The 13,545-nt window shown below is 38.8% G+C and overlaps 1 protein-coding gene across 1 annotated transcript in view; it reads left to right on the forward strand.

Moving 5' to 3' along the window:
- Positions 1-894: 894 nt before the first annotated feature.
- hip1 (huntingtin interacting protein 1) overlaps positions 895-13,545 on the forward strand; it is a 73,760-nt gene continuing 61,109 nt past the window's right edge. The window contains exon 1 of the mRNA XM_084718076.1: positions 895-1,106. Coding sequence (XP_084574202.1) covers positions 990-1,106 — 117 coding nt within the window. The 5' untranslated portion in view covers positions 895-989. The remainder of the gene's footprint in view (positions 1,107-13,545) is intronic.

A 13,545-nucleotide genomic window follows, 5' to 3' on the forward strand; every position in this document is an offset into this window, starting at 1 on the left:
ATGATCAACTAATAAATTGTCATGTAGTACCAAAAGTTACCCAGCAGAATACAGAGTGGTTAAAATTAGCTCTTACTAATTCATTATTACAATAATCATAATCCAATATTAAGATAAATAGCCATCCTATATACTAACTTTTTAAACATTTAATTTTACTTTGCGTACTTTAAAGGTAGAGTCAGTAGGATTTAAACATATCAGGATATCAAATGCCAGTGTTTTGGTTTGGTGAAGCTTCCCAAGCACAGCAAAGCAATGGAAAACAGTAAGAAAACAGGGACTAGGCATGATCTCTGGGATTAAAAGGGATTTTGTATGAGTTGATGCAAAGGTTCTGAGTTTTTGTTTTGTAAGGAAAATGGTGCAGATTATACCTTCAAGTGTATTTTGATCCTAGTGTTTTTCTACTTTTACTTAAGTAAAACTTTGAATGTAGGACTTTCACTTGTGTTTGTGTTTGAGTATATCTAGATTATATTAGATTAGATTAAATTTTGTTGTCATGCTACTATTTTCTATTCATTAATTTATTCTATTAAGTAAAGAGATCTGTAAAGTAAAGATTTGAGTGCTGTGTGTTGTTTGCATATTATTCTATTTGTAGGCATTGTGCTGAGTTGCAAAAAGCTTCGACTGAAAAAGCTATTTAGCATACACGAATCAGCTCTTCATTTACATAGCCCATTAATCAAATGGAGCTTTTATTTTGAAAACCGGACACCGGAAGCCTCGTCTTCCTCGGTCTCACTTTACTCTGGTGCCGTTCAGGCTGCTTCTGTCATTGACTGGGGTGGTGGACAGAAAGGCCAAATGATCCAGTGAACGGGGCGACGAGTCCAGCACAGCATGGACTGCTGCCCGCCATAGTTTAGAGTAGCTTTCTTTTTTTATTATTATTATTATTTTTGACACTCTAACCTGTTTTTTATCGGCTGAAAGTTTAGTTTTTCTCTCGCTGCCGTGATAAAAAAAAAAAACACACGACAATGGATCGAGTGAAGAGCTCCATGCAGCAAGTACCCAACGCTATCCCCAAAGTGATACGACGGACCGGAGGGGCCAACAGCCTGGAGCTGGAGAAGGAAAACTTTGAGAGAGGGCAGGTACGGAGCGGAGGGTTCAGGGCGGGGGTCACATTAATGTTTTTACATTATTATTTCACTCAAAGCGTGGGAGACAAGGTCCTGCTGGCTGAGAGCCGCTGTGGAAGGTGGGAGGACAAATAATCATGCCAGGATGTTTGCTGTCAGCTCCTTTAAACACTGCATTGTGAGTTTTCGTCCGATCTACGACAAATGACACACAGTAGCCCCGTTTTTAAAACATGTTTTAGCAGTTGTTCCAGTTTTGATCCGTCGGTTCCGCCGTGCTTGATCCAGATTGTGTGTGATATTCCAGTGTTACTTTCCCTGCTGTGTGTCTGTGATCAGCAGAGATACCAGTGAGTCTACTGTACAACAAAAGAGCTGTTGAAATGTAGGTCAATGGCCTTTTGAATTCAGATAACTGTGCTGTTTAGCCTATCTGTAGAATAAAACCAGACAAGAGGGAGGCTGGCTGAAGCTCTGTGGAGCTGTGTCATGTATGACAGGCTGTCAGTGCCTCCTGTAGGCCCTCAGTTAAGGCAGGATCAGTGATGATGATGATGATGATGATGGTGAGAACTATTTTTAGGCAAAGGAGATAATTTTTCTCTGTTGTGTTGAGTTTTATGTTATGGCTGCTGATGACTGCATATTGGCAAGAATCTGACGATACGGTACAGGGGTTACGATTCAGTGTATTGCGATATTTTGTGATACTGTGAGCAAGGTGATATTTTGTTTTGAATTTCAGGAAAATTGTGATAGTATACAGAACACACCACCATATGCATAAAATCTGAGTTAAAAGTTGTTGTTTTTTTAATGCAATCATAACAGTGATATCTAGCAGGTGGGGATTTAAACACATCACAACATCTGCATGTATCATGACACAGTGCTTTGTGAATTGATCTAGACTTTATAGGTCCTGACGGATGCTAGACTTTTGGGGCCGATAACAATATTAGGAAGTAAAAAATTACCAATATCGATATATCAGTCAGTATTCTTTACGCAGAATATTATATACAGAATATATAATATAAGCACAAACTTTTTAGAAGGATGCACAGTAAATATCGCGTCAGGTGATTTTTGATTAACTTAACTAGAAAAAGTAAATGAACACGTGAAGAGTCAGAACTGTTAGTTGTTTTTGTTGTCATAGTGATGTCAGATTTGGTTTAGTCAGAGCTGTGGATTATTAAATCATCCATCTTTGCTCACTACATCTTATCCTTTCTTACCCTCAGCAGTGCATAAACTACATGTAGTATGACCTTCTTTATGTAATACAACATTTTGAAATTACCTGTTATCAGTATCACCTGAAAAAAAATCCAGATTGTGCATCCCTAGTTTTTAAAATTTCATAATAAATAACTATAAATAAAAATCGAAACAGAGCAAAATATGTGTATATACTGATCCAGAATTCAAAAAAAGGATCAAATATACACAGAAGGCTGCCTATAAAGCTAACAAATAAAGAAAAAAAATTAAGAATAATATGCCGATACCAGTATAGACTGATGTAACTGTGATCACTCAATATCAGGCCAATAATATCAGTCAATTGATATATTGGTCAAACTCTAATCATATATCACGGGATAGCCATAAGATATTGAAGTTTTGTTGCTGAGCCATGTTGCCCAGCCTTAGCAGGATGATGATAATGATGATGATGATGATGATGATGATAATGAGATCTGCCTATTTTAAAGCAAAGAATATAATTGATTTTCTTCCTCATGTTTAATTTTATGGGATGAATATTGAATGCAGTCTAGATTCATGTGACTTTGCATGTAGTGCTCTCCTCCCAGTAAGCATATGTATGTAGGCTGCTGTTATGCTGTGCAGCCCGCTGCTTCCTGCCTGGTGGTCTCCTCCCCTCCCCTCTCTCTCTCCCAGACCAGGCACAGGGGAGGGAAGGGGGGAGAAAGTAGGTCAGATGAATCGAGGCAGCCAAACTGCCATGGTAGTACTGCAATGTGCTTCTCCCATTTACAGCCGCTGCTAAATTGGACAGTACAGTCAACACAGGCTAAATGTGCACAGCAGTTATCAGGCAATTCTAAGTCTGGATGGTCGGATACGGTTCACCACCCCCCCACCCCTCCTCCCTCCCTCCCTCCCTCTCCCATCCGGGACAGCAGCAGCAGCATGGATTAGAGGCTGGGAGAGACGCATGCGTGTCTTCATGCGTCCCGAGCCAAGCCTGGTCACTAGGTCACTGTCAGGCTCCTGAGATCACACCCTCTCTGGAAGTGTGTCAAGGCAAAATGGTCTCCGGCATCACAACAATTGACAGTCAGCAAATGACAGTTTCACGCATCTGTAAATGAGACAAAGTGTTCTGCAGCTGATCGGCAGTGAAACTATTCATGCTAGTTAAAACAAGTCTGATTTGCTATTAGTTACCAGTGTTCCAACATGTCTCAGCTGCAGCGTGACACATTCAGCTGGTTTGCTCTTGATACTCGCTCTCTGACAGCTTCTGTAGTAGTAAAAAGTTTTTCACAGTTTTAAATCACTGATTAGGATTTGTTGCCTGTGTAGCGCCTCTGTTTGTGTTTCCCTCTCCCCCCTCGTGGTTGATTTTGGACTGTGGATCCAGAGCTGTAGTGGCAGGCGGTGCAGGAATCAATGAATCTGCTGTCTACTTTACAGGGGATCAGCGAGAGATAATCTCATCTGATCTGTTGTGCTCTAAAGCTGCCTAAATCTGCTGGGTGGCTGGCTTTCACCTCCTGTCTGTCTGCATATCTGTCTCTCTGCCTGTCTGTCTTTGATTTTTTACATTTCCAGCCATCTCTTTTTAGCCATAATGTAGTGAATGTTTAAAGGGATAGGTCAGATTTTTTTTTTTTTTGGAGTAGGGTTGTATGAGGCACTGAATTGCCTACAGTAGATGGCAGCTGGTACACTCCCAGTTTGGTGAAGCAGCAGAAGTACTGGTGTAGGAAGCTAAACAATGTACTGCTGTGGATATGGTCAGCAGAAATATGTGTTTTAACCACCTAAACAAATCAATTTCAGTTGAAGTGTACGCTCTATTTAGACTTTTTCCAGCTCTTTACCTTGCTGTCAGACAGCATTTTCAGACAGGAAACTGCTGTTATATAACCCAAATATCACTCTCTGCAAAATCACCAGACTCCATTGACAAAAGCAGTAATTTTACCTCACAGAACACAGGAGTTGCTGGCCTACTGCTGCCTAGCTCGGTTAGTTTGTTTGCATTATTGTGCAACTTTACTGAATCTGAACTAACCTTTTAAAACAATAAAGTCACACAATAACACAAACTAACCAACTGAAAAAGCGGCAGACCTGTGTTCTGTGAGGTAAAATGACTGATTTTATCAAAGGAGTTTGGTGGAGAGGCGCAAGCAATATAACAAGCGATTTAACTTCATTTTTCTGTCAGAAAAGGTTGTGTGAAGGTAAGGTGCAGCAGTGAAAATATTGTATCGTACACTGATATTGATATTTTAGGTGGCTAAAATACATTTTGCTGCTGACCCTGTCCACAGCAGCACTTTCCTTCCTACACTGGTATTCCTGCTGCTTCTCCAAAGTGGGTGTGTGTCAAGTACCATCTACTGTAGGTAATACACTGACTATGGACAAGTACTCACACAAACACCACTTCAAATAATCTGAACCGTCCCTTTAATGTTTATATTATTAAGCCCATGCAGTTCTTTCAATATTGACAGAAGACTGAGACGAGTCAAAAACTTGAGTTGTTGAAGTTTGCTGCTTCATGTGATCCCGTTAACCACAAAACACCTTCACTTTCATCTGACAAGCGTGCAGAGAAATTTGTTTTAAGAGACGACTATCAGCCATGTGACAGTACAAAGGGTGAACAGAAGATTTTTCAGTATGTCACCAGCATGCTGTCTGAATTCAGTGTTATTCAGCTACATGCATGTGAATGTGAGCAGCGTTTACTGCAGGCTGCTACCGCTGTCGCTGCCTTGGCTTTAAAGCCATAGTTGTGTAAAACGCTGATTCTGAGAAGTACTCGCCTATCTCTGTGTTGAGTTGGGTAAACAACCAGGGTGTGTTCGAAAGCCTCTCTGTCATAGTGTCCACACTGGGTTATAAAAAGAACGAAACATGGCAGCCAGATAGCACACAGCACTTTTAATGACATGTTTAACCTCATAATAGCAGCTGACTCTTTAATTTAGAGTTTCAGGGGGATTTAATCTCTGGTGTGTTTGTCTCAGATGTCATTGCATGATTCGGTTTCATATTCTATTGTGTTGTCAATAGCAATAAGAAGTAAATAACAAGTTAGTACTGAGCAACACTGTATATTTATAATCTTTATCTGAGGGCTCAGAAATGTCAGAGATGCCAGCTCTCTCCTAGATTGCAACACAGGCTCCAAGCTGTCAGGGGCCAGAAGAAGTTTTTCATTTGAAAGCTGGTGTAGGTAGTAATCTCTGGACTGATATGAACCATAATTAGTGCTTGTGGAAAACTTCTTGGGCACCAGTTCCTCAGCAGGGACATGCAGCGTGAGCCCCTGAGTGACACCACATTGTATGTTACATAATTAAGGCCTTAAAATTAGACTCCCTTCCTCCTCTTTTACTTGTACACATGGAGCGAGGTCACTCCTGTGTTTGAGTACTTGGTGTTTGACTGTGTACAGCAGTGTTTCCGAAACTTTTCCCTCTAATTGAGCTGTCAATACGTCCCTGCTGCTCCCACTCTTGAGCTATTTATTCATTACTTTTAGCCGCTTCTCCTTTAGGCAGTACATTTCGCTAACTATTTCAATTGTTTATCCATTACTTTTAGCTAACTTAACTGTTTATTTGTTACTTTTAGCTCTCTGTTTCAACCATTTAGCTTATTCATTACTTTTAGCTAACTATTTCAGCATTGTGTCTAGCTAACTACTTCTTTGTCAGTTACTTTTACTTAACTATTTCGACTATTTATCCGTTTACTTTTAGATCCCTTTGTCAATCATTAAGCTTATTCATTACTTTTAACTAACTGCTAACCGCTAGCTAACTGTTTCAAAACTTTATCCATTGGTTAACTGTTTGAACCATTGAACCAGTCTTTTTAGCTAACTATTTCAACTCTTTATCCAATACTTTTCCATTGACTTTCTATTTTCTATTTGAATTGTTCATCCATTACTTTTAGCTGTTAACTACAACTACTACTACTAAAACGTAGTAACTACTACTCTGCTCACCTGCTAGCTATTTTTTTTTTATCACAAACTCAATAGCAACTCTTGGTGTTCAGGTGCTGACTCAATATGTGATTTCTTAAATCAAATATTAATTTGTTTTATCAAATTATATGAGCTATTACTCCAGAATATTCCCACATTGCCTCGGCAAATGCAGAAGTACCACATGTACAGTGGAAGTACCCCCGGTTGGGAATCACTGGTGTACAGTATGTGTGGACCTGCACTGCTGGACACCCGTCACCCCCTGGCCTGCACCCTCTTTTAGTGTTGTTTGGTGCCCTGGCAGCTGTGGAATTCAGGGGAGGAGCAGGACCGCGGCCCTCGGGCACAAGCAGGACTCAGCAGGGCGGACGTAGACAAGAATTTTTTAATCACCCTGTCTCTCTGCCTCTCTTTTTCCCTCCGTCTTTTGTCTTTCTTTTTGCCTTGTTGTTTACCCCTCCATCGCTCATTGTCTTGAGTCTTCCTTTACTTCTTTTACATCCTGCAATTCAAAATGCAGGGAAGTTATGCAGCAACATCCGCATACATGCAGTACACACACAGACAAGCATGCAAGCATGAAAGCGAGACCATTAAAAGCACTGAGGCAGCAGAAACAGCAGGCGGTGGTTTGTGGCCTCATTGCACCGACTGGCTGTAGAATAATAGAGCTGGACGTGAGTGACAGGTCAGTAAGTGGAACAAAGTGCACCGATGAGTTCCTGGCGGCATTAACAATGGCTTTGATTTACAGATTGTTTTGGAGTCCTCTGCTGTGTTTTACAGCACAGTAAAGCGGAAAGGCAGAGAGACGGAGATGGAGTGTTGCTTTTTGTTTCACATGCAGCAGAGGTCAAAAGTCAGACAGAAACCTTCATCATCTGTGTAAGCATAAGCTGTGTATGCAAATGACCCTGCTTCAACATGAGTGGCCTCATTGTAAATAATCATCTGAATACACAACTACAGCTGTGTGACAGGACACAATCTGCACCAGAGATAAGACGACTACAGGTTTTTCTTGATAAAACTCCTGATGATGGTAATGCTATAAGTTTCAATTATCATTAAAACCATGTTTGATTAAAAACTCATTGCAAACACTGTCCAGCATCAGCCAAAGTTAGCAACAGCCTCCCAGACACCAGCAGCAGCAACAAGGGTTTGTTTTGCATCAGTGAAAACAATGACATCACAAAGGACATGATGAAATTATTTCAGTGTGTATCAGTAGTTTTTAAATACAGTCTAACAATACCATGATAATACTGCTCGATAAGTGTGATATATTTGGTTACTATAATCACGATACAAAATGTTCATACTATTTCATCTTTAATCTGCACACTGAGGCTGGTTGATCTGTTTGAAATTCTTCTATGATACCATGAATGTATAATATATAAAATACTCTTCTACATTAAATCTTCTACATTAAATCAGACAAAAAACAAAGTTTTTGATTATTTAGGGATGTTCATGATTAATCTTTTTTTAAATCATAACTAAGAGTTTAAGCAATTAAAAATGCATTAATCCATAATTTATCAATAGTCTAGAAAGGGCAGTAGTTGCACCTTATTTGACATGTTTCGTCTGGTGAAGCGATTTGTCGAATAAGGAAATTTAAAATGAGAAAATAAAGAGGGGGGAAAAAAAGAATTAGAAAAAAAGAAACGGAAATCTTGAAAAAATTGTGTTTTGTATCATAGCAACCATCAATGATTAATTATTAATCAATTGTTAGAGTTTTCAACTACTGGTTGAGGAAAATGTGCAAGATTTGCAGCTCCAGTTTGGTTAGAATCGCTAATTTGCATATCAGATGTTTGTATAATGTTTAACATGATCTGATTATATAATCAGGTTATAATGCCACTAAAAGTTGATAAACAATAATACTGAAGTGTTGGCCAGCACTAGCAGTGACCAAGCCAACTCACATGGGTTGTTGTTCACTTATACAACACGTCAGAATGAAAGGAAAAGCTTATTCATGGCTAAAGTAAGCACAAAGGACACATCCAGGACTTTACCATCTATTGCTTTGTAGTCTGATAAATGTCGGAGCCTAAACATTCTCTGCAGACCTGCTTTAATGCAGCGGGCTGCCTGAAGTCACTGTAGAGGGATTTTGCGTTTTGAGACACACAGTCAGCCTAACACACTAACCTCAGAGTCAGTCAGTCTTGAGCGAAGGGAAGAGACACCCACATTAGAGGACTTTAACCCTGGCGGTTTGCTGAACACAGATCATGTTTTGGCTTTACAACTCATCAGAAATGATTCAGAGGACTTTAAAGTTTAACTTACGATATAAAGAGTGTCAGCTGAAAGTCTCATACTTGCACCACATATGTAACTGTACAGGTAGGAATCAGCGCATGTTAAACATTAAAGGGATAGTTTGGATTATTTGAAGTTGGGTTGTATGAGTTACTTGTCAACAGTCAGGGTATTACCTACAGTAGATGAGGGTCAGCATGCCTCCAGTTTGGAAAAGGAGGGCAGACCGGCTGTGGACGGGGTCGGCAATAAAACGTATTTCAGCCACTTCAAATACATCAATATCACTTTAAGTGAACATTGCACACTAGAATATTTTTGCTGCTTTACCTTTCTGCCAGAGAGCCCTTTCTGATAGGAAACCACCATTATATAAGCCAAATATCGCTGTTTCTCACTGAACCAGCCTCCATTAGCAAAATCAGGAATTTTATCTGGCAGAACACCCTCAGTCTGTTAGCTTTGTTTATGGTGAATCCAAATGAACCTTTTCAAAACACAGAAGACACACGAGAACACAAACAAACTAACAGATTGAGGCAGCGGTAGACCAGCAACCCCTGTGCTCTGTGAGGTAAAATTACTTATTTTGTCAGTGGAGTCTGGCTGAGCAATATTTAGCTTATATAATGCAACCTTCCCTTTGGAAAAGGCTGTCTGACAGGAGAGTGGTGAAACTATACTAAATACTGTATTGTAACATTTCGTAGGTATTGACAGATGTTAACTTTTAGCAAGACTTTAAGACTTGAGTTTCTGTGTTTCCTTTATTAATTAAAGCACAAGTAAACTTTTAAATATAAAGAGGCATTTAGAAATGGCTAAATGATCTCACAATTAAATCCAGAGGTGATGTTTGGTAAGTTAAGTTTTGTCTCCAGCACTAAAAGGGAGGTGGAATTTCATCTGCTTTGTTGTGATCATGTCCTTCAGTCTGTAATACTTGAGATAGGAAGATACTCAGCATCATTAGTGCTTAACTTGATTTTAAGAAGCTAATTGAAATGGAAATCTCGTGATTGGGAGATGACACATAATGGGCACCGACAGCATAAAACAAACAGCCTTGCCTTCATTAAATTTCACTCTGCGGGATGAATAAACATGACTCACCAGCATTTTCACCTATTTGTTTATTTTGAGGAAACAGGTGTTTTTTTTAAATATTTCATACACTTGGTTAAAATGAGAACTCAAACTCGGACACGTCCTTCATTCCAGGTTGGTAAATTGTATAAAAAGGCGTGGGGGGTGATTGGGCGGCTGAGTGAAAAGCCAGACTAAGACGGAGTGGGACTGCTGTATGTGAGAAATGCTCTGTGAGGCTGCCCTCACAACGAAGGGCCCACGCCGTACCAGGAAGTGAAGAGACTCTGGAGCGAAAAGAGCCGGCATTGTCTGGAGACAGACTGTTTATGTTGAGCAGCCCGGAGGTATAATGAGTAGCATATTGATTATCGTGGCCGGCCTGGCCTCAGCTGGTCAGCTGATGGCCTGTGATTGTATAGAAAAGCCTTTTTCAAAACAGCGGTCTGGGTTTTAAAAATGGATCTTGTGGGCTTATTGTTTCTGGTGAGAGTAGGGTTATTATCATTTTTCATAAATTACGTTTTCTCGTTTACACGAGAAAAACTAACGACAACAATAATAATAATGAATGTTGGATCTTCTGTAATCAATGTTTCAAACTCCTGAAATGCTAACATGTGATGCATCAAATTGCAACTGGAACATGTAATTGATTTCTCTTAAGTACAGTAAATTATACATCAGTTTAATTATAATTGATTGGAACATGACCACTTTAGGTTATTCAGTCCAATCCAACTTTATTTGTAAAGCACTTTAAAACAACCACAGAGGACCAAAGTGCTGTACAGAAATAAAACACAAGAATAGATTGTTTGGTATGGAGGTTGTTTTATTGTTGTTTGTTTGTCTGTTTGTCTGCAGTATTTCGGAAAAACTAGTTGTCCGATTGACATGAGACTTGGTGGAAGGGTGTAGCATGGACCGAAGAAAAACCCATTAAATTTTAGAGGGGATCTGAATCATGCAGCAGACTCTCTGGAGCTGGAGTTCAGTGACTGCCTGTCCTGCCTGCAAGACTCCGTTAACATATTGCTCAGTTTAACTGTCATAAACATTTGCTTCCTCTAAAAAAAATATCGATGATTTCTTACTCCCAGGCACTGATTCATTCAATGAGCATTCAGCATTAATTTTAACTCTAATGAATGTGAAATGGGCAAACAGTAACATGACTTACAAAGGATGAATTGTTGTCAGGGAAGAAAGTATTTCAGCTTAACATGTTTCCTTCATCTCTGGTGACATACCAAGGTCGTTTTTATTATTTATTACAGTAAATATATTACAGACTTCTCCTTTAACATTGCAAGGTATGGCAGTTGGCCTTGGTGGAAAACCTCACCAACTGTAGACATATAATGACCGTATCACACTTCACATTCAGTCGTCTGTGGCAGCCTACACATGAAGTTGTAGTTTAAACTTCAAATAGCAAGCGGTCATTATGGAGCACTCTGGAACTGTGGTTTCATGGGAGAACCGGTAAAATTGTAACACTTTTCTCAAACTAAGATGTGGCCATGGAAATGTAATGCAGCTAATTTTAGTCTCACTCACATCCAAATGTGAATTATCTGCAATAAACGTGCCCTTAATATTAAAGATAATGGTCTAAATTAAGGTTTCATGTGAACAAGCAGTGATATTGACTGTATTAGAGATTTATAGACAGTGTTTGCCTTGTTTTGATGGAGGTCTGCACTCTCTGAGCGCTCTTCTACACTGTCGAACATCATACAGTAATTTAGAGGAACCAACTATTTCCTTGTTAACTTTATGTAAATATATCTTTTCATAAACTAAAGTTAAATCAATTATAAATTTCTACTTTTTCTTTTCAGACTGCTTCAAAATGTACAAACATGAATTGTTCTGACTTGAACTCTTTTCAGACAAACTGATGTACTGCAATGAGTTCACTCAACTCATTAAAGTAAGTTTTCAAAAGAAAATTGTTCAGCATTTTAGCAGACTTCCCAGCATGCAACTGAGAGTTAAAACTGTCTTCAGAGTCCTCTGTTTTACAGTTTGAAATTTACTGTATGTCTTACATGTTATAATGCATGTTATAGCATAAATCATGGTTATTTCTTTTCATAATAATGAAAACAATTCTAATGATTTAGATATAAAATTCATTCCTCTCCAGTACATTTGAACTTAATATCATGAGCTTATTGAACTTGAGTGTTTTCTGAAGTTGACTCTGTTGGTTTTACATTTTCAAAACTCATAAGACGATTTTGAACCAATCATGCAGCTCATGGTCAGATACACAACATGTTTAAGGCAGCAGGGAAACCTTTTTAATTTGAACCATCTTAAAATGACCTACAGTGCAGCTGTCTTTGCAAATGGAGGATTTATGGCTAAGCTGTTGTACTGGACAGCGTTCGTTTTTTTATAGGTGTATGAACAAAGAGGCCACTGAGTGTATATTTATGGCTTATTACAACTGATTAACACACATGTATCAGTAGCGTGTTCAGTTTGACTAACATAGATACAGTTCTCTTTTACAGCATGCAGCTTGGAGCAACATTTAATCAACACAGATATACTGGAAATTGTATATATTATAGAAATGCTGGTCAACCCCGAGTCCTTATCAACACCTCATGTCCTTTCTTACAATAGACTAAATCTGGGAAATGTCCCTGACAGTCTCAGCATTCGTTACACGGAGGAGAAAGAACTGATAGTGTGGGCGATGGTTATAAACTTCCCACCTCCACAAGGAAAACAATGGGTCGCGGTGGTGGGAGGAAAAGTGTCAGACTTCTCTGCCTGTGCCTCCGTCCACAGTTACCATCTATTTACTACTAAATCAGTGAATTATTAAGTGCCTTGTTCTGTATAGATTGGAAAAGAGAATATGCCAAAGTAGGACACCAGATACAATGATAATTTAATTCTTGTTTACAGTTATTAATATGAATGATTTCCTAATAATCTCATTAGTGATGCCACTGTTGTGCACATTACTGGGACCCTGAAACAAAAACAGCTAAATGGAATTCAGCTCTTCATTCATTCATTTTCTTATTTATACCTGTGCTCTCTCTACTGAGATATGTCATAATATAATAAGTGAAAAGCGCAAAAACTATTGCAAAACACATATGCTGTGTATTTAGACACAGCTGTATTACCTTGAGGACAGAAGATTTTGGCTGACAGTCTCAGAGAAACCAGAGGGGGGCATCAGTTACCAGGAATTTCTCTCTCTCTCCCTCTCTCTCTCTCAGTCGAGCTTTTTTGCACATTTGAGGCTCATTCATTTTAAGGCTTCATTTGTTTTCCATGAGCAAATTATTGCCACACACACACACACACACACACACACACACACACACACAAATAAAGGTTCAAGGGGATTCTCCTTGGAAAGAAGCCCCATCCCATTAAAGAACATTTGATTAGCTACCAAAGCTTTCGACCATGTGCCATTATGTAATGTTTTTAGTATTATTATAACCACATGTTGTTAAATCTGATTAATCTGCTGATTATGTTCTAGATTAATCGATTAGTTGTTGTGAAAAATGTCCATCCCAGCCTCTCAGAGTCCGAGGTGATGTCTTAAGTCCAGGTTTTTCAGTCCAAAACCTTAATATGTTCATTTTAATATGATGTCAAACAGAAAAAAAGCAGGGAATCTCCATATGACAGTCTGAAAACAGCATTTTTTCCATTTTTTTCATGAAAAATTGCTTTAAGGAGAAAGTTATTCTAAAAAATAGTTGCTTTAATAATTGTAATAGTAGCCATAACAATAATAATAACAATAATGAAAGTATATTTGCACAGAATATCAGTATACATATAGAACAGTACAATTTATAGAAGTTATAAAGA

The sequence above is a fragment of the Lutjanus erythropterus genome, chromosome 4 (assembly GCF_056507025.1).
Source record: "Lutjanus erythropterus isolate fLutEry1 chromosome 4, fLutEry1.hap2, whole genome shotgun sequence".
NCBI classification, from domain to species: Eukaryota; Metazoa; Chordata; class Actinopteri; order Lutjaniformes; family Lutjanidae; genus Lutjanus; species Lutjanus erythropterus.